The sequence below is a fragment of the Drosophila willistoni genome, chromosome 3R, assembly GCF_018902025.1.
Source record: "Drosophila willistoni isolate 14030-0811.24 chromosome 3R, UCI_dwil_1.1, whole genome shotgun sequence".
NCBI classification, from domain to species: Eukaryota; Metazoa; Arthropoda; class Insecta; order Diptera; family Drosophilidae; genus Drosophila; species Drosophila willistoni.
The window spans coordinates 5,440,807-5,463,522 of record NC_061086.1 but is presented as its reverse complement, the minus strand read 5'-3'; the positions used below and the strand labels follow the sequence as shown (position 1 = coordinate 5,463,522).

The window sequence follows — 22,716 nt, the reverse complement described above, 5'->3', positions numbered from 1 at the left end:
AATCTATTTGAAATGCAAATGTAGACAAATATTTACACAATGACGCAAAAACAAAGCACTCTGTGTGTGTGTGTGTGGGTGTGTGAGTGCGTGCGTGAGTCTTTATTTGTGTGAGCCTACAAATGGCGTCGGGGTCGAGTTTGGGAGCTGCGCTCGTGTAGCACATAAAAACAGAAGCTTGTTACATATACAAAAGAGACACGTGCCACCCACGAAATCAAAGAGAGAGAAACTCATGCAAAGAGAATGGTTAGAGAAGAGAGAGAGAGAGAGAGAGAGAGAGAGAGAGAGTGAGGGAGAGAGAGAGTGAGAGAGAAAGTGAGAGAGAATTTCTGCTTCTGCTCCTTGAGCCTAAATGAAATGAAAGTGAGAGTGAGAGCTGAGCGAAACGTCAGCTGTAGGCTCAGAAAGCAAAGTATGAGCTACATTAAAGGATAGACACTGATAGCATTTGGTATTTGTTAAGGACGAGGTGTAAAATCAATACCGAAACGAAACGAAAGAAAATGAAAGTGGAAAGGGAAAGTAGCAAAAAGTATAACCGAATGCCTGGTAAGCTTAACACACAAATGCGGCACGCGCTGCCTTTAGGCATAGAAATAGGCAATAAAAGAATGCTAATATGATATATGAGGGAGCCAGAAGAAGTGAGAATGAGGTGGAGAAAATCCTAATAGGATAGATGGAGTCAAAAAGAGGATTTAATGGGCCAACTAAAGAGTAGTGTCAATATAGTTCGCAGGCGTAGTTGAATTGTGTGTTTGTGTTGCCTACCTTCAGGCGCAGTTTATTATGAATTATTTTAAACTTCGTTCAAACTTCATGTTCAAAACATGAGTTGCGTATAAATTTTTGTTCTCTTTTTTTTGGGGGGTGTTTCGATATTAGTTTTCGAGTTTATATTTATGATTTCAGCTTATATCAGAAAATCAAACTAAATGTGCGTCAGACATGCCACGAACCACAAACGGAACGCAAGTTAATTAAACTTTGGGCTCCAAGTCTTTGGCAGAATGAAAAATTTGTTGTGTAATGAATGGTGGAGGACCCACCGTTCGTTAAGTCGCCCCCTCATCAACCATCCCATGACCTCCCTCATTTATGTCTCGTCTCTGTCATGCCTACAGAATGTAGGTCAGTACATGACAGTCAACATATATGAAAAATCGATAGAAAGGGAGGATTAGAATTTATGTTATTTTAAAGTTAAAACAACCAAAAATAAGCAATATGGGAAATAAAAAGTAATCGTTTTCATTGGGTATTGTTGTTGTTCTTAATGTCGTTTTTTTCTAATTTTTTTTTTTGTATTTATGTAAAAACAAAACTAAAAATTAATATAGATATATGTATGTGTAAATTAAAAGCTGCTCATCCAAAATCTGGGTGGGCTTAGTCAAGTAAATATTATTTGTTACAAAAGCCTTCTATGGCCAACCGGAGGATGTCAATTTGCTTTTTACTTTTTTTGCTTGCTGCCCTAGGAAAAGCTTAGAACATTTGGATTGATTGATTGTTGTTGTCTCTCGCTTTTATGTGTTTTTGTTCTTTTGTTTGTTAATTGCTATATAAGTGTGTCTATAATGTATATTCTATAATTAGGGACTACAGCAGCTGATTTCTCTAGCTTTGACTTTGTTTTATTTATTTATGTTTTTAATGTTTATCTCCTATTTAGTTTAATATGCAAGAATTTCAGCTAGCTTAGTTATCAAATTTTCTTAAAACTTTTACATTTTCATCTGCTATTTCTGCCATTGAATTTTTTATTCTCATTTGTACGTTCAGCGCTCGAATTTGAAATTTTTGTTTTATTACTTTCATCTTTTGAAAAATTTACATTTAGATTTTCTTTACTATGTTTGTTGCATTTCGTTTTATTTGATTTCTGGTTTGAGAAAAAAAAAGGAAAAACTAAAAAAAGGTTGAACAAAGAATTTCGAATTCGAAACACAAAACACATTTCTGAGTACAATTTTGCTAGTTTCGCGTTTATCCTGCTGTCTTTTCTTTATCCTGCCTACTTCGTTCTCCTGCTGCTTCTCTTTGTCTTCAGTCAAATCGCTTACACATCTAACAAATTTCTTTAACACTTTAACGAAAAAAAAATCTTATTAATTCAAAACCTGATGCCATAATATGAAATAAACAAATTAGAGGAAATAAAATGTGAAACAAAAGCAAATGCTATCACAGTGGAAAAAAGAAAACTGAATTTGTTTTTGTCATATTTGAATTTATGGTGTTTTTTTTTTTGTTCACAATTTTATTGCAATTTCTATTATTATTATTTTTATTCTTCTTGTTGTGATGCTTTTGGTAGTCACGTCTAGAACCTATTTATTTTTTTGTTGTTTAGTTTCTTTAATTTTAATTTTTTAATTATTATATGATTATTATTTACAACAGAATATGCTCAACAGAATATAACAACATTGGCTTATGGTCAACTTAAAAACGAAATCAACAAATCGCGCCAAGCTAAAAACTTACAAATTAGAGATAACTTTTGCCATATCGATCGCCGATGCCAATGCCGACACCGATATCGCTTACTATTTTAAATAGTCTACAAAATTTTATAAATTTAAAGTCTGCACACAGCTGCATCGGGGGCAGCACACACTTACACTAAACGCTATAACTAGATCCAAGACTATATAACTTTAAAAACTAGTCTAAAGACTAAAGCTAAGACACTCCAAAAGAGTTTTGTTTTTTTTGCCTTTTTCTTTTTTGTTTTTGTTTTGTTTGACGTTTTGCTTTTCAATTTCATTTTGCTTTTACTATATATAAAATCGATCCATTTACAAAGACAAATTGCAGAGATGGGTTTTTGTCCATAGTTGAAACGCCTTCCCCAACTTTAGCTGGGTTGGGTTCAGTTGGATTGGGTTATGGTTTTGGTTTAAATGGCAGGAGACTCTCTAGACTTGGGTTTTTAGACTTTAGCCAGCTGCTTTTTGGGCCGCATGGGCACAATGCAGTAGCCGGCACTTATATCACGTCCACTGACCAGTAAATTCTTAAGCACTGAATTGGATTGCTGCTGTTGCTTTTGCATCTGCTGCTGCTTGCTCTCCGTTGTAGCTGCTGCTGATGTGGCAAGTACTGTTGCCGATGTTGACCAACGATCGCCCGACGTTCTCTTTGAAGCCTGCGTTTGCTGTTGGCTTGAGTCCTTGCCAATAAGCTGCTGCAGCAATTGTGGCGATTGCACTTCTAGGCTCACGTTGCCGCTCTTTAGACGTTTGGATTCGATGGGGTTTCCTGAACTTGTCTGTGTATTTAAATGACGCTTGTTGCCATGACTTTGTTGTTGCTGCTGTTGTTGGGGCATTACAGTCTGCAATATTGTTGTTGTCCGACCATGTGTCGGTATGGGTGCTTTACTTTCCACCAGACGTATGGTTGCCTTGGTGGTCACTGGAGCAATGGTGGTTCCATTTAATAGCTTCATGGCTGGCTGTTTGCCTATTGGCATTATCAGCTCATGCAACTGATCCTGTTGTTGCAACATTGCCTTATTGTTTTGTATGGTTATCAATGGCACAGAGTTAATAATGATATTCTGTTGCTGTTGTTGCTGCTGCTGTTGCTGCTGCAGCAGCAATTGTTGCTGATGTTGTTGCAACAATTGTATGGTGGCCACTTTATTGGCTGCCATTGGTAAAGGTGACACGGCTGGACTGCTGCTAGTTGTGGCATCTGCCACATGCATCTGCAACAATTCACTCCAATCTAGTGTTGTGGCTAAAGTAAAAGGAGAGAGTAAATACGTTTAGTTAAGATTTCATTTTAATCCCTCTCTACTCTCTCTATTATTTTTCGTGGAAATATGCAAGCTAATCTGTTGTTGCTTTCGTCATATAATTTATTGACAATTTTTTATTCTTCAGCGAACAAAATGAAAAGAAAAGCATAATTCCTTTTGCCCATGACATTGATGCTAATTTAAAACAATAATATTTTGTTTGCGAAGAATTGAAAGAAACATTTTCACAGTGTGTTGCCAAGATGTAGATGTATCTATATACAATATATAGACATATTATACATACATATAAATTAACATATATTTGTATATATATACATTTATTCTTGCCCGTTGAACGTGCATAAATCAGCAAAGCTTAAGTCGCAGGCGTTGGAATATTAGTGAAATATTCAAAATGAATTTTGATTTGGAAAACGAGCTGCTGTCAATGAAGGTAGAGATAGAGAGCCAAGTGACACTATGCTCTGATTCTCTTGACAGGCGCGGGCGAGCATCAATCAAAGACGATGGAAACGTAACCTAACCGAAGGCCCTTTCGCTCGACTTGACATGTGTCAAAAGGTAAGAGAGCAATGTGTGAAAATTATGCTTAATTATTTAGACACTCCCCGGAAACAAAAACGAGCAAAGTAACAGAACCAAAAAACAAACAAAAAAAACGCGTAGACCCACATCAATTAGCTCTCCCGCAGCTTCAACGTGACATCTTCAACATAGAGTGTGTGCATATATATATATAATATATATATATAAAATTATATATAATATACACACTCACACACACACATATGAAAAGTTTTGCTTTTGGTTTTATTTTAGCTATTTTTACATTGTAGGCGTTCCAAGTGTGTGCGTGTTTAGAAAAAGAATGAAAAATAAATAAAGAAAGGAAAGTTTGTGGTTATTTTTAGTCACTCTCATTGGCCATAAAAATTAGGCCTCTTCCAAATGCGGGAAAAACGGATGAACGGAAAAAATTGTCAACGCCACGCACACACCTCACACACACACACCACTATCCAACACGTCAGTCACTAACTAGTCATTGCATATTTTCACTTTCCACTGACTGATGAGAGATATTTAAATACTTACAATCCTTGCTATAGTCATTCTCAAATGCATCCTCAATGGAATGACATAGGCTGGGTGCCATTGTCTCCTCATATTTCTCTTTTTTGCACTCGATGCTAAGGCTTAACAATTGCTGTTGCTGCTGTTGTTGTTGCTGCTGTTGATGTTGCTGTTGCTGGTGTTCTTGCAATTGCAATTCCTGTTGCAATTGTTGCAAGCGTTGCTCAGACACACAGTCATCATCGTTGGCACCATTGCCATTGCTCAAAATAGAGAGCGTTCCATTGCCTGTGCCACAAAGCAGAGCTGCCAACTCGCTTGTATCGCTGGCAAACACATTTGATTGTTGCTGCTGTTGTTGCTGTTGATGATGATGTTGCTGCTGCTGCATTGGTGACGGTGATAACGACGATACTGTCGATGCCGGCGATGAGCATAAAGAGTTGGAAAAATGCTGGTGTTGCTGCTGCTGCTGTTGCTGGAGAGTTGTTGCCGTTTGCTGTTGCTGCTGGTAAGTGTTATTACTATATTGTTGTTGTTGCTGCTGCTGTTGTTGTATTGATTGCAATTGCTGTTGCATGGCATCGATATCCTTCGGCACCATTGTCTGCAGATCCTCAGGCGGACACCACATGAGATCTGTCTCTGTGAGCAGGGGCATATCATCGCCCATGGGTATATAGGGGGCACGCATGCCGAAATCAACGAACGAGAAGTCATCTTCCTGAGTCAGTGAATTGGGACTGCACAACGACGGCAGACTACTATCCTCAGGACTCTGAAAAGTACAAGAAATTATAAATAAATTAATATTCACTTATTGTAAAGTATATAAATAAATTACCTTGGATGTTATGCTGGGCGAATGCAAGTGTTGTGAGCAATTTGTATCGTTCGATTCCTCACGATAGTTAAACAGGGGATCGATGTTGCTGCTGCTATTGCTATTATCGTGATGATGGTGATGTTGTTGCTGCTGTTGCTGCTGTGATTGCTGGTGGTGATGCTGCTGCTGCTGTTGCTGATGTTGCTGGTGATGGCTGTTGCTTTTGGGACTGCTGCCTGGGTTGCTATTTGTATTGCTTCCGCTACTGACTCCGGCTGTTGCTCTAGTTGCTGTATGCGGGCTGAGAGGACTGTTATTGCTGGTATAACTGCCACTGGGACTGTTGTTGTTGTTGTTGGGACTGTTGCTGCTGCTGGTATTGTTGTTGTTATTGCTCTGATAGTGTTGACCACTTGCCGTTGTCGAACACGTTGTCGAATCTAGGGAATTGATATCATCGGGCAACAGACATGTGCCCATAAGACCAACTAGCATATCGCCAAATGGTGTATCATCCAGCTGGATACAGGCAGTTGCGGCCAAATGATGTGATAGATCATCAGGTTCCTCTTTAAGCACTGCAAATCAAAGACAAAAACAAGACTCGGTCAGACATTATAGTGTTAAATTTGCTTTTTTGGTGTTTTTTGTAAACTTTTAGTGCTCTATTGCTAAATGCGAGTATCTGGCGTCGCCTCTTTCAAAATGTTAATTAACTGCACAAGCCAAACACTTGACTTCGACTTCAACTTGACTATCGACAACATTTGCTGGCCCCAAAATTTCATTCATTCGTCGCTTACACTTCTTTCCGTCACCTACCTCACCCCTAGCTAGCTAGTTCTCCTGGCTGCCATCTAATTGACAGCTTTCAATTGAGTCTAATTGAAAATTGTTTTCGTTTTTTTGTGAATTTGTCGATTTATGTACCATACATGTCCGTGGTCTCTACTTGGTTCTCTCTCCCCCTTCTCGGCGACAATCATGATTTTTTATTAGTACCTCAATTCTCTCGCTCTTTGTCTCTCTCATCTGAGAGGGTCTCATTAATCAACAATTTGGAAAACTTTTCCTCTGACGTACATTTTTTATAGTTAGTTATAAGTGCAAATAAAGCAAAACCAAATAGTTCTAAATTTAATGAATTGTAAATAATTTCTACTGGACCAGCTGCTTTCTTAACCCCATCAGGTCTTATCAGGCAAAGATCTTGACTCCGATTGATTGCGGTTATGAGCGTCAGAAGCCGCCACTGGCCCGATTGCAACTATCTAACTATAATCTAAATATGTGCATATATGCATACACCTGTAATACACACTCACAAATATAAATATATAGAAATGCAAATAGGAAACCGGTCTTAACCGACTGTGGCAAAAAAAAAAAGCAAACCAACACAAGTGTGACAAAGTAAATGGACAATCAAATGCATTTACATAGGTGCAGTACAATTGCGAGTTTTTAGTTCCATAAGTAGCCACCACGATACCATAAATAAGACTTTATAGTGACAGCTGTGAACAAATAAAACTAAAAAAAAACCTTTTAACTGATATCTAAAGAAAAATTACCTTCTAAAATAGTTGATCCTAATGCGGCGCCAGATATTAACGTAAGAAAATTTGATAAGAGAATGCTGCCCATAAAACGAAAAAATTGTGGGTAACACTAAACAGAAGTGTTGGAAAATCGAATTTGAGTGGTTAGTGGTGCCCATAAAAGGCAAAGGTAACACTAAGTCAAAGTAATGATTCTTCGCTGTTTCTAGGTGAAATTTTTCTATTATGTTTCTATTATATGATTTTATTTGATTTTATACAATAAAACTAAATAATCCTTTATCAAAATTGTCTATCTAATCGGCATTTTGTTTGCTGGCAAACCTTTATCAATCAGTTATAGTTTTACCTCTCTCTCTCTCTCTCTCTATCTCTATCTCTTGTTATGTTCATTTCACTGCAGTTGTGATTGCCGCAATCAAAGGCAAATTACGAATATAAAGGGCTTTGCACAGCTTTAATTTGCAGTGTTTTTTTTTTGTTTTTTTTTTTTAATTCCATATATAGGTAAGTATGTGCTTACATAGAGGCTATCTCATTTACTCTTTCTAAATACGGTGAGTAGGTGCATAAGCATGCATTCGACACAAACAAATTAATTAACAATGCATCACGACCAAAGGCTTTCTATTCACCACCTTCCACTCCTCTCTCTATCTTTCTTTCTCATTCTATCTATCTATCACCTACAAAATGAGTCTTATAATTATGGCACTCGAGTGCTACTCAACGTCGTTGTTCTTTTTTATACTTTTCGTCTTTATATTTTGCAAAACTATAATACAATGCAGTTCCTCTATATAACAGAATTCTAGGGGAAATCTCGTTGGTTCCATGGGGGGTTTATGTACATAGACTTTCGAGTACTTTTTTTCCATGAAATATTTACCAAGTGTTTAAAGTGCAAGGCCAGTGGCAGGCATTCGATATGAATCGCATTTAGCGACTGGCTAACAAACTGACAAAAATGTACAGAAAACTAGGCCTAAGCGGACAGTGTAGACATTAATGTTTGTGTGTGTGTGTGTGTGTGTCTGTGCTTGTGAGGGTTTTGGGGCAAGGTTAATAGTTAACAACAAGCTAAAACTCAACACGTTCTGGTGACGCAGCATGTGAAAGGCATCTCTGCACTTGAACCACATTCAATGCACTTGAAAAAACACACAAGATGAAATATTCTCGTGTATATTGTAGTAGGTGAATTTTTGATTTTGAAAGGAAAGAAAGAAAAAAAACAGGTTGAACGATTTAAATATGAAAAGTAATTCTCATGATCAACGCGTGACGAGGAGAACACGACTACAACACGACCGGCAGACCAAGACTAAGTATTCTCAATTTAAATAAATTTATGTCATCATCTGCAATTGAAGGCAAACAACCACACCAAGACGTTTCGTTTCGTTTCGTTTCTTGTGTGTGTGTGTGACGTAGCTCCAAATCAAAATTGGAATATATAAAATAATAAATGTTTGCCAGTGTGTGCCCCCGGACATAAGTACTTAAGAAGATGCGACTAAGGATTGGGAGTAGAACGGGAACGGAGCGTGATTCTCGCATTTTATGTAAGTTGAAAACAAAAAACATCATTAAATTGTATGTGTCTCTTACAACAAACAAAAATCTAATAAAAATACTCAAGTAAGGGTATTCGTATTCATATCAGTTTTGAACTTGAACCGCCTAGAAGACGATGTAGAACAATCAGCTGGGCAGCATCCAGGCATTAGGGCAGCATTTGAGCATTTTTGATTAGAGTCCGAGCGAGTTGTTTGGTTTGGGGCGGCAGTTTGCTGACCCGATCACTGTGCGTGATAATCACGATAGGGCTGCGCGTTGTAGCGTCATACGATTTGCCATCGATACCAAAAAAAAAAAACCAAACAAACCAACAACAAATTGCCATTGGCTAGTAGAGAAAAAGGGAGAGAGTATGGTAGGCATTCACCTAGATAGGGGAAGTAGGCGGAGGATGAGGTAGTGTAACTATAAACGTGTTTTTGTTATTTATGGCCGTTGTTGTTATCATTACAAATATTTACCTCTCTTTTATAGATTATAAATGGGATAACAACATAAAGTAATTATTATATGTAGTGGGCATGGCAAAAGGGTGGGGAGGAAGTAAAGTTGTTCCCTCTACTTCCAAATTTTTTTGTGTGTGTGTATGTGTGTTTTAGGCTTTATCAAGGCCGGCTAAACATGGATTTCCTTCCACTTTAGTTTACCAGGGCATCGAGAATTGAGTGTTATCACTCTTTCCGTTGTAATGACAGCCGATTGAGTGTTACAAACTGATTAAATTTAATAAGTGGAATTTTTATTATTTTTTTTTCTAATTTAAACAATAGGAAAACTACCTCAAGGAAAAATAAAAACAAACATAAAACAATAAACAACACCTGGAGAGCTACATTACACTAATCAACACACAATTTATATTCGTTTGGCGCCACTTCAAACTGAATATGTGATGTAAAAACTATAAAAATACTCAAAGACCAAAGACCAAAAAAAAAAAAAAAAAAAAAAATTCTAACGTTTATTACATAGATAATCAATTAATAAGTATTAATAAGTAATATGCGTTAACTTGTTGCTTTGTGTTTTTTTTTTTTTGGTCATAATGGAAAGAAGATGAAATTGATTTCTTTAAGCAAAGTATTTCCCTGTTTATTTATGTGCCACGAAACAAAAATAAATATAGAAAAATAAAAAAATAAAAAAAGATTCCACACAAGAAAGAAAAAACTGAACCAAAATGTCAACAGCAAGAAAAAAGAACAGAATAAACGAAAGGAAAAAGATAGACAAAATAGAGACAAAAATTGAAAGCGATTTGTGAGAAGAGAAGAAGAGAAGATGTTGATGCTGCCAAACATTGGATATACACTTGGATCTCCCTTCAATGTGAATGTTATGGCATGATTTAGAAGGGGGCATCGGGTGCTGTGGTGGTAGGTGCTGGCAGGAGAAAGAGACACATGCCAGACAGCCGCAGCAGCAGCAGCAGCAGCAAAGCCTGATCCATGGCCAGGCCTTGGCACACGCGCCAAAATTTTACTTTTTTTGCTCTGGACGACAGGCACCATCACTTAACATATTAATTGGCTCAAGTTAATATTCATATTTTTGGTTTCTGCTGCTGCTGGCGTTCTTTTCTCTCTTTCTCTTTCATTTTTGTCACCAAACTGTGTGAATATACATAATATAAACATGAGTATGGAATATATTTGGTATATAGTTGTATTCTGTTCTCCTTCCTATGTTAAAGCGAAATGTATTCTTGCAGTGTATGTAATCTCGATGGGAATGCGTAATATCAACAATATGACATGATTATGACATAAGAGGAGGGGGCATATATTGAGAAAATAACAACAACAACAACCGAGTGCAATTGCCAACCGGCAAAATGGTTATGTACCATATTATATACGCTAAATATACACATATATGGAGCTCGTCATGTAAGTGTGTTTGTGCCTTTATCAGGCGAGGGCTAAAAACTTTGTTTACAAATTGCAATCCGGTTTTCTTCTCTCTATACCCTGTAACCGGAGACTAAAAAGGAGCATATCTACACAAAGACTTTATTATAATAAAGACGTAAAGAAAATCTTTACATCAATTTGGCTAAAACCTAAAGCAGTCCCAATGAAAATGTTGTTAAGAATGAAAATTAATTTTCTATAGAGAGAAATATCAAGTCGTTGCCTTGACTTAAACATGCGGAATAATTTTCATTCTGATTGTCTTTAGAAAAAAATAAACGTACATAGTTTTATTTGCGCAAATTGCGGCCTCAGTTTTTTTTTTTCTTTTTTATTTTGTAGATAAGGCAAACTGACTAAATGCTTGACTGACCGACTGACTAACTGCTTGACTCAATGACTGACCAACTATCTGGCCTGCCCAATTAAACCTCGCTGTAACGACAATGCGTCAAATCACATCAAATAGTTTGCGCGCGTCATAAAACCTCTTCACATTGTAGTTGCACTTTTTTTTGCTATTTTTTTAGAATTTCTAAATAGGCAAACCCTAGTCACTATAAATATATATACAATATATAAACGTACATATATATGAATATGTAGTATTTGTGTATATAAGCTGACTGACTTTAGCCTTGATCGCTGCTGCAAATGCACTTTACTAGAATATACCGGCAAATGGCACTTCAAAAATTGAAATGTTGTGAATCTTTCCGGGTTTATGTTGTTTTATACCACAAAATATGTAATCACAATCACAGTATGACGAATTTGAAATTTGCCATATTGAATAATAATCAGTTAGAGAAACACGTCAAGTTTGGGTAATTTTGATGGCTAAACAAAAAAAACTAGTGATATATGTATATAGTGGTCAGGGAAAAGCTGCTAAAGAAAACCAAACCTCTATATCTACATAGCTATATTAATATGTTTACTCACTTATATATTTCACTAATCTATATATTATTGATTATTCAAAAATGGCAAAAGGGCAAAGTCTAGATCAGACTAAAAGTACTAAAGCGAATTTGCGTTTTATATAGCGTCAACTTACGTGTAGATATATTTTTACGACAATTTTTTTTTCCTTCAACAATTTGGCATTCATAATTTTGAACCATAAAAAAAGAAATGCTAACTTTTTTTCCTAAAATAGGCTATAATAAAAATAAAAATCCCAGCGACATCCCCATATCTGATATGGCCAGATAAGAGCTACACATGAAAAAATAATTGATAGAAATGCAAAAACTTCAATTGAATGCAAAATGTTAAATTGAAAAAAGACTAATTTTCCATTCGGTTTTTTGCCAAGTGGAATTCTATCTTGAAATGTTTCCCAAGTGAATGGAATTTTTTGTCGATTTTTGTTTTTTTATACTTTGTGACTAATTTTAATTAGTTGTCGTGTTTTACTTACTTGTTAAACCTCGACCATCATCAGCAAATGATAGAAATCCTTTATTCATATCTTGCGTTTGTTGTTGCTGCTGTTGTTGTTGTTGTTGTTGTTGCTGATGAAGATTCTGCAATGATTGATTGCTAGATGATAAAATTGCAGCCGTTGTTGTTGTTGTTGGTGGCAATGTTTGCTCAGCGGCGGCAGCGACGACTGCAGCAGCAACGTTGAATGTTGTTTTTCTCAAATTCACCGGCAATGTTGCTGATGTAGCTAATGTTGTCGCTGTTGTTGCTAATGTTGTTGGTGTCGGTGTTGGTGGTGTTGCAGCAGTATTTCGAAAAACCGAAGCAGTCACCGATTTGGGACGTTTCTCTTCGAGACGCAACAAATTTGCGTTATTGTTGTTGTTGCTTATGATCTGTGAAGTTATGGTACGTGGACCAGGCGAATGATTTTCACGTTTTATTAGCAGCAATTCGGCGGGCAATTGTTGTTGTTGTTGCTTTATATCGTCGATAGTTGCAGTAGCAATTGTTGATGTTGTTGTTGTTGTTGTTGCTTTTGTGATGGTTGGTTTATGTGTTTCCTCAATGATTTCTTTTGTATCAATTAGTTTGGTTTTATCCTCAATATCGATGATTGTTGTTGTAGTTTTGGTTGTTTCGTGAATTATTTGATTTTCGTTTAATTTAGCAGTTATTATTGTTGTTGTTTCTGGGTTTGTAGAGCTGTTGCTGTTGCTGTTGTTGTTGTTGTTAGTGTTGCTACTGTTGTTATTGGCTTCCGTTTCAGATGATTCCTCGATATTCTCACTTGCCGCCGTTTGTTGTGCAAGGGAATAAATCTCATGTTTATTCTCAAGATTACTGCAAACAAAACAAATGATGCACAAAACGCGTTTTTCATAATGATATTCATCATATAAATGAAATGAAAATGAATTTTCTCGTTGCACTCGTTTGTTATATCACCACACAGCAAGAAAAGCTCGCGATTTGAATTCGATTTTCTTTTTTTTTTTTGCAAACACTTGGAAATTTCAGTAGTACCGAGTACCGACGATATGAGGAGGTTAATAAATTACTAATTACCTATAACTATGTTTAGGTCTAAGTTCTATTAATGAGCCGAATTGAGCCAAGCTGTTAGAATTTGCCTCTGGTTATCAGAAGAGAGTACACATCAGCAGGTGTTTAAACGTAATGGACATTTTTGTAGACTTCAAATTTATTTCTTTGCCAATGGAAAAGTTTTCCAAAAACCGCGTATGATAAGCAGTTTAATCCAAAGTCAAGAGTACTTTTGCCTATTGCAATTTGTTGTGTTGTGTCATTGTTAACTGTATATCGATTACCCCCAATGACCCTTGGTCGTTCATCTATAAATCCCCATCCATTTAGCTTTTGCAGAGGGGTCTATCAATTATCCACACAGAGTATTTGTAGTCTGATAACACGGAAACTACCAAAAGTGGGTGTGTCAGCAACAACAACAACACTCATCTATGGCCAACGAATATGAAAAATCGCAAAAAACAGAATTCGAACCGGACCCAGATTGATAAGAAGTCACTCTTATTATCTATCTAGTAATCTTTCAAGAGCACTGAAGCAAAAAAAGAAAGAGAGATAGAGAAGAAGAGAAGGGGGCCGAGAAGCACGGCAACCAAATCAAATTAAGGAAAAACGAGAAATTCGCTAGACCAAAATTAAATTGTACGACTCTAAAAATGTTGTTGTCATCGACTTCGTCGGTTTTTTTTTTTTTTTTTGCCAGCTGATAAGATATTGTTAGACTACGTTAAGCGATCGGCCGACTTGGCTAGCCCACTGGCAACTTTTATGAACATGTGAGTGTGAACTGTGCATGCATTCAATGGCTGAGAATCAACAGTTAAATGCGTGAAAAGACCGTGAGGCCCCCGTGAAACCCCCGTGGAATGCCCTAACTGATGCGTAGGACGCCAACGCCGCTAACGACTGATCGCGATAATGGCCTGATGACGGCCCTCATCACACGATTGCTCTATTTGTACATTTGGCCGTCAAGTGCTGGAAGCACTTAAATATTATTTATAATTTCACAAACAACAATTTTTTGGGGGCTCGTCCCTCTGGTGAAATAGTAGAAAAGAAGGCGTCTGCCTACTGAGGGTAGCTATTCTATAAAGGTGCATATATGTATTGAACCATCATTGACGTGAAGGGTTTTTTTATGATGATGACAATGCGCTGATGATGATCTACTTGAGAGCTAATGGACACTTCAAAAATGGTGACCAGCCCACCTTAAAGCCAAGGTTAAATTGAGGTTGTTACGCAATTAACAATCTAAAAGCAAAAAGAAGGCCAGAACCTTTTTAAAAAAAGGGGAGTATATAGATCGGAATAACTGTCTAAGGAGATAATTTCCAGGTGATTGTGAAATTCATTAGAATGGAACTTTATGGAAAGGCGCTGTAAGAAAAAAGAGACACACCCACCTATCAAAAGGTAACAAACTATAAGCCAATTTAAATACTGCCAGAAGATGAATCTATATAAATTACTTTACAGACACACAATACATAGACAGCGGTAACTACAATAGATACAAATAATTGCTACACATCTTTGTCAATTGTTATTTTCTAGTTATAGCCAGTTAAAACCACACAAAAACCATTTCCAAAAAAAATAAAATGCTTACATCATTTTAATTAAACTAATACTAACTAGAAGAGGTATACTTTAAAGAGGCAATTGAAAATTTGAGATACTTGAATCTATGTAATGTTATGATATAACCTCTTTTTCTATGCCCCATCGAGAAAATTCCATTTCAAGATGATAAACGCTTTTGGCATCGACACTTTTAATACTCTTCCCTTGCCTATTTTTAGTCAATGCTTTTAAATGAAGTGTACGCGAAGTCAGCAAATTGTATTTCGATCGCGTGATTTATGGCATACATATATATATTATATATGTGCATATGTATGAATGTAGGTAAGTTGAGACGACTCTCTTTCACACATGCTCAAATACACTCAGATACACTCAGACTCAGACATGTGCAGCGAACACTTACTCCCAGATACACACATTCAGGTGCATACACTCAAGTCGGCACGCTTTTCTACTTTTTACACAAATTAATTATATTCTAGAGGTTGAGTACAAACATTCAATATTCCCCGGAAAGTTGGGGTTAAAGTAAATAAGGCCTAGCTAAACAAAACATCAAAAAAAAAAAAAAAAAAAAAAACACTTAAAAGCTTATTAGCAAAGGCTAAGACAGACATCGAGTAAATTGACAAAGTTACATCTGTTACTAATATATGTATTTCTTACATAATCTTATAATAATCAATAATATTTGATTCTATAAAAAGCTCAATTATTAAAGTGTTCAGTGAGGTATTTAGTTTTGATAATATAAAAGTTTGATAGGCTATCGAAATGAACAAATAAAAATCTTAATATGGACTACATAACGGATACATAAGGAACTCCTAATCGAATTACCAATTCGTTTTATGAGGAAACTACGAAGTGTTAAATGGCTTGCCACTGTATTTTGATCAAAAGGATCAGGGGAACTTATTAAACAAATTGACGTTCATTTGATTGGTTCATAACTCTAATATTTATTTTCTTTTTACTCCACATTATATATGACAGTTCTTTTAATATTTTGAAAAACAATAACAAACAAAAACCATAATTTAAAAACTTATCATGTTATAAATAATTTTTTTGCAAATATCGATCTTATTAAAGATGTTATTATATCAATAATCCTGACTAGGTCTACATGAAGATAATACTTGATCAGCCGCAACATAATTTTTTATTGTGTAACAACTGACAACAACAAAAACAAAAAAGCAAACTGCGTCGAGGAAATGAACTGCGTCAGGCTCATAAAAAGAAGAGAGCCAAGAACAAAAACGATTGAGAAGAGGACGACACAACAACACATCAAATGAGATGCTGCTCTTTGTTCTTGTTGTTGTTGCCGTTCATTTCAATTGCAGAGCAATAACGGGGTATGGCAAAAGGTCTCTCTCCCTCGGCTGTATATGTACCGCCACCATCAACTCCCCTACCTAACCCCCCTTCAACGTCATGACACCACAAAAAAAAAACAAAAAAGCAACGTAAAATAGCAGTAATTGCTTTTGACAAAAACAAAAAATACAAAAGGAAAAAGTAAAGGCAAAAACTCTCTGTGTGTGTTTGATAATCTGCGCGTGTGTGCGGACAGAATGTGTATTAAATTGAGTGAACAATAATAAAAAAAAACAGAGAGCAAGAAGAAGATAATAGATCACATTAGTTTTAAGCAGATCACAACAAAAACAAACAAAAAACACAAAGATAGACCGAGAAAAAGCAAAAGAGAGAGAGTTGTGTAATCGACTCCAAAAGTTTTTAACGCAATTAAGTACGATCTTCCCATTCCCACCTAACAGTCTTTTCTGCTAATCATTTCGCGGCACTTTCAAAACCCATTCTAATTAAATTTCCAATTAACTTGAAATTCATAAAATACAATGCAAATTTTTATGTAATGCATTTAAATTTTTTTGCCAAAATGCAACACGACAAAAAAGAGCACCTAACAAAGAGAAATGAAGAGAGAGAGAAAGCAAAAGAGCCCCCTCCACCAAACACAAAAAGAGGCCTACTCTGTGGGAGAGCAGCGAAGCGAAGCCGAAAGAAGAAAAGGAAGAAGCAGCGGTCAGAGCGAAGAGTGAAACGCATGCAAAATGCAAACACACTGCATTGCAATTTTTGTTCGGAGAGGACCCCAAAGAAAAGAAATGAAATGAAAGAAAAGAGACGCAGCAGCCAGATAGACCACAGCACGTTTGCAGGTTAGGATCGAGTGTTGTGTAAATGTTGCATCTTTCTTCTAAATAATGTATATATTCCTGATTCTTATCCCCATATATTGCACAGGGCACAGGGCGTATGTGAGATGTCAAGGTGTTCGACGAAAAGATCTCTCATAATCGAAATTTATATTCTATTTAGGCCAACGAAGAACTCCTACGGGGGAAGGCTCGTCTCCCAAAGGCAAATGTATACAAATCCTGTAAAGGCTCGCCCAATAAGTTTTTTGGTGATCTAACAACAAAACTTTGTCAAATGGAGTTGAAAGGGTTGCGTTACGTCAAAAAAAAAGTCGTTCTCTATTCTTTTTTTTCAAATTTGGTTTTGTTTTTTTCTGCAGTTTTTTTTGCGTTTCGTGTAATTGTTTACTAATTATAATGCTTGGGCTTTGATTGCTGGCGCGTATAACAAACGTTTGCACACTTTTCTAATGATAATAATGATGGACCAGTTGTTTTTTTTTTGTTTTATTATTATTTTTTTTTTCTTTGAAAATCAGTATAGAAACAAATATTCCGTTTGGAATATATATTTATATACATTTAAAAGTGTGTGTATATAGAGATTTGCTGGTCGTTGTCATTCCACGCATAATAAAGTTTATTTTCGTCAAGCGTTTAGTATATTTTTAATATTTAATTTTGTGTAAAATTCTCATTAGAATTTTTGTTTTTTCTCGAAAAACATTTTTAAATTTCACAAAGACTTTTTTTATGTTATTTTTTGGATTTTGCTGGAAATCTTTACCTTTTTTGTTTGGTTTCGTTTTTTAATTTTTTTCTAAATTTGCAACATTTCTTTAGCACTTTTTTGTTTTTGGTTATTTATTTACTCTTTCTTTCTTTTTTTTTTTGCAATATTTACAGGTTTTATGTTTTTTTTTGTGTGTGTGTGTGTATTGTTGTTGACTTTTATTTATTACTTATTTGCTTTTTTGATATTTCGCATTTCTTTCTTATTTTGTTTTTTTTTTTTTATTTTATGCTTTTTTGGCTTTGCGACTCGACGCTAGCTGACGAATTAAAATAAAAACGGCAAACGGCGTTTGTTTTTAAAGCACGACACAACGACGACGAGAGTATAGATAGATAGATAGTTGGCCGCAGATAGGTAGGTGTATTGTAGATAGATGATAGCAGCACTGCAAACTGTTTTTGCTAATAGTATTTGAATATAATATTAATAATAATAACAACAACGACGACGACGACGGAGAAAAAAAAATAATAATATAGTTAAAGTTAAAAGGCGTCAGTCAGCGTCCAGTGTTTTTATTAGTGTTTCTTCTATAGTGTTTCTCTTCTTCATTAATCTAATTGGTATATGTGTGCACGAAAAACTTGGGTGCGTTTTTTTTATTTCGTTATTTTTGCTTTTTTGGCTAGCGCTGCTTGCCTTGCACAGACGTCGACGTACCAGAAACGAATGAGTGGAAAGCTAGAGCAGCTGAAGGCTTGTAGTGTATACTGATTATACACATACAGTGGACCCTCGGTTAGCGAACACATTTCGTTCGAGCATCTTGTCATTTAAGCGAAACTACTTTTCCCATATGAATCAATGTAAATAAAATCCATCAAAACTTTTAAAGAACTAAATAATTCGACTATATATATATTTTAGGCGCAGTTTTCTTTGAAAGTAAAATAAAACTTATAACATGTTTTAAGGAACTGAATATGTATTGGATGGAAGAAGATGTCTAAAATTATGGTCACACTAGACATATCTCTATAAGGTATATTAGGGATTTTCCCTGTTTCGGTGATCAAAACAAACAGAAATTTTACGTGCAATTAAAATTTGTACTTTAATTTGTTGGTCGTTAACCGAAACATTATTCGTCAAGCGAAACTTTTTTCCCCAAAAAAATATTTTCGTTATTCGAATTGTTCGTTATCCGAGGCGTTCGTTAACCGAGGGTCGTCTGTACTACGGTGAAATACGTGTCCGACGACGACGACGACAACAACAAAGAGAAAAAAAGAGCGAGTCGGCAGAGAGTAGAAATTCTGTTTGTTGTGCGGGAGAACAGAACAGAATGGAGCAGCAGCAGCGGCGTCGGCGCACACAATTTGAGTGGTTTTCCATGTACACACACCAATACTAATGCTATGTGTAGAAAGAGGGAAGGCGCGAGTTTGAGTCATCCTCCCTCCCCAACGTCATCATTGTCAAGTGTGCTCTGCTCTGCTAGCGGCGGTTGTTGAGTGCTTTTTTGCCTTCATTGAGAACGAATGTTTGGCAGGAATTTTATTGTTTTATGTTGTTTGTTTGGGGTTCTCTTCTCAATTAGCAGGCTCCAAAGAGAGCACAACCTACTACATAACGATCGTTGCCCATTCCCCTCCCACGGCAAAGAGTTTTTGACGCTACTCTAATCAAATTGTAATCGTTGAACTCTAATCGGCCAAAAAACAGGAAGAACAACAATCAAAAAATTAAAAGCTGATAAGAGGAGGATAAGAGAAATTTGCACTGACTGCGTTTCAGGTGTTGCGTCATAGTGACAGCGCCTAAAATTATGCCACGCAAATGTCATAAAAATGGAAATCGATGTGGAAGGGATATCAAATACGCAGCACACAAAAATCAACTATAATAATAAAAAACCAACAGTAAACACCAAGTAAAATGTACCAAAAGGCAAATCAATAAAACAGAGAAATACACACAGAAACAGTGGAAACACTGTAAAAGAACAAATTTCACAAATATGACCTGAAATTGCCAAATGTTTAAGGATTTTCCAACAAGCAGGCCTCTCCTTCTGGTCTAATTTCGCCATAAAACTAAAGCTATTGCGTGAGGATAAAATTCAGAGATGGATGGATACAGACATGGACACGGACATGGACATGGGTAGGCGGCACACAGGCACAGATGCCTCTGTATTACAAGGACGTGTAAATAGACACACACACACACACCCTCTCTATATTGACACACCAGTGACAAGACACACGAAAAACATTTTGAAGCGTTTTATGACTGCTGCCTTGAAAATGTTATAACACTCTAAGTGTGTGTGTGTGTGTGTGTGTGCGTGCGTTTGTGTATCTCTCTCTGTATAATGTATCTTTAGGCGTGAGTGTAACTGTGTGAGTAGGTTTCACTTTTGACTGCAATTTCACAAGAACATTTTACATAATTTTGCTGATGAAATTTTCACATTTGGCCTGTTTTAGTTCCTTTACGTTAACAAGTCAATCAAAAAAGTGTCCAAAAACTCTTAAAGAATGTCTTTAAACAAGTCTTAAATTAAGTAAACTTTTCAACTGACAGATTGAGACAACTTTTTTACAGTAATTCTTTTAAGATTTATATTTAGCACTTTGGAAATATGTAAAAAGTCAGAAGTAAAAATTTAAATTTTTTAAATCTTTGAAGTGAATTTATTTTGAAACAGTCAGGACCAATTTAAAAACTCCTAATTGATTTAAACGCTTTAAAATTTAATTATCATAATAGAAAATGATGGGCCCATTAGCAATGATGAATTTTTTTGTTGCAGCAATCATCACTTGTCAGTTAACACCTTGTCAATTTCTCCATTGGGCTTTTTATGGAGATATCGCAGCTAGGAGAACTCGCAACATATGGCAAAAACGTGAAAAGCGTTTTTAAAAATAAACACAAAAGTGTGCCAAAAAAGCAACAGAGAAGAAAAAACAAAAACAAGCCAACCAAACAAGAAGTACAGTCAAATTGATAAATACCAAAATTCTTAAGATGTCTGGAAAAATGGGGAAAAATATCATTTGACCGCCTCTTCTTCAAAAGATTTACATTCCGTGGATATTTTTGGGAAAGTGCATCAAGAATTTTAGTCCGATTGGCTGTCGGTTTCCTTTCAATCTCATATGCCCAAAGACAAAGAAATGGATAAAGATTAAAAAAAAAGTGGAAGAAAACATACATAGGTATGACCCAAATAAATCAACTCTGTGATGATTGCAGTCGTCGTAGTCGGCGTCAAGATAAACCAGTCTATATATAATATATAAATATATACGTCTTGATATGTGCATTTCAATTATCAGTAAATGGAGCCCCCTAAATGGCTGTCAAAAGTGCTAAATCATGCAAAATTGTCGTCACAATGTGTGACGAGCCCCCAATATATGACTAGCCACATATCAAAATGTCTTTTATATATTTACTCAATTGTGAACTGGTAGCATAATAAGGGCCAAAAACTTGACTTGGATAGAAATATGTGTGTATGATAAAGAGATTGCAAGAAATTGGCTTTGCAAATTTATTACAATTTGTTAAGTAATGTCCAACTAACTAAGCTTTGAGTTATCAGTTCTATTTTTGATTGGCGATTAGTTAAAGTGCTATAAATCAAGTTTGAGATCATCTAACCATACTTGATTTTATTTTTTTTTAGTGACTTTGCCTTCTACGAGTTTAACTCGTAAATCCATATATGTGCAATGTATATACATATATGATATATGCATTCTGATCAGATATATTGCCCTGCCCACATACATTTCAGACACTTGGCTAAATGCAATGAGAAATTTGCAAATAATTTGCGCAGTTTACAAAATCGAGCAATTGTCTCTCAGTCTCAGTCAGTTAGTCAGTCAATATATAAGATATTTCATAAGTTCCGCTCGCGGTTGCGGTGCGCAGTGCCGGCATTCCCAATGTACTCGCCACGTAATTTTCCAAATAATTTGCGAAACCTGTGTTGTTCCCTGGGCAGAGAGAAGCGATATACGAAACGTAGACGAAATCACGTCATCAAATCATATGGTAAAGGCTTGGTAGCAAAACTTATGAGTGTGTGTGTGTGTGTCTGTGTATGTCTGCAGGTGTATAAACGCATTTGGAATTTCTTTTTTTGGGGTCTACGTGAGCATTAACCAGTTCACCCCAAAATATAAAAAACACTTTAAGAAAGAGAGTATCTTACTCCAAACAAAGAGTAAAAAGTAAGAGTAACAGCTCAAAAATAACAATTGAATTTAAGAGTAGCTTTCGATCATTTGTGTGATCGAACGTGAGAGCAGGGAATGTATGGTGGTGAAGAAGAGGGAGAGAGCGAGTAGGCCGAGACGTCTGACAGACCTGAATCACATACAAAATGTGTGCCGGCCGGCATCTGGTGGAACTGGTTTTCCAAAAACCGACATCGTCGCGCACTTTGCAAAAAATTAACAAACAAAAAAATGAGAAAAAGAAACAGCGCAAACATGAAAGATTTGGCAATGCATAGGCAATGGAACAAGAAATGATAAGCGAACCACAGACAGCAATCAGCCAGCCAACAGCAGCAGCAGCAGACAAGCACCAAAAACGGGGAAAAAATCGAGTTTCTATATACAAACGGCAAACACAAACAAACATTAGCAAAAAGACAACAAAATCAGAGGGGGACCGGAAAAATTTAGCTTAATTAATAACGCAGTTTCGATACCCTGTCAATAAATTTGTAAATGAGGATAACAAAAAATGGGTTTTTAAATTAACTGTCTAAAAGTGAAATCTTAATCTTAATAACTCAAACTAACTTTACTGAAGTGTTCTTTTGGAAGATATTGCTCCTTAAGTCGTTAGGATATAATTTGACCTTCGAATAGCTCTTTAAAAGTACATACTTTAACTTTATAAAAAGTGGATACGATAAGTATTTCTTGATGGCTGTGTTAGTATCTAAAAGTAGAATGAAAGTGTTTA

General features: G+C 36.0%; 1 protein-coding gene across 1 annotated transcript in view; it reads right to left on the bottom strand.

Moving 5' to 3' along the window:
* Positions 1 to 2,284: 2,284 nt before the first annotated feature.
* LOC6650614 (protein similar) overlaps positions 2,285 to 22,716 on the bottom strand; it is a 73,030-nt gene continuing 52,598 nt past the window's right edge. Inside the window, exons 8-11 of the mRNA XM_047010006.1 lie at positions 12,161 to 13,008; positions 5,697 to 6,256; positions 4,874 to 5,630; positions 2,285 to 3,753 (exon numbers count right to left, since the gene is read on the bottom strand). Of these exons, the coding sequence (XP_046865962.1) occupies positions 2,942 to 3,753; positions 4,874 to 5,630; positions 5,697 to 6,256; positions 12,161 to 13,008 (2,977 nt within the window). The 3' untranslated portion in view covers positions 2,285 to 2,941. The remainder of the gene's footprint in view (positions 3,754 to 4,873; positions 5,631 to 5,696; positions 6,257 to 12,160; positions 13,009 to 22,716) is intronic.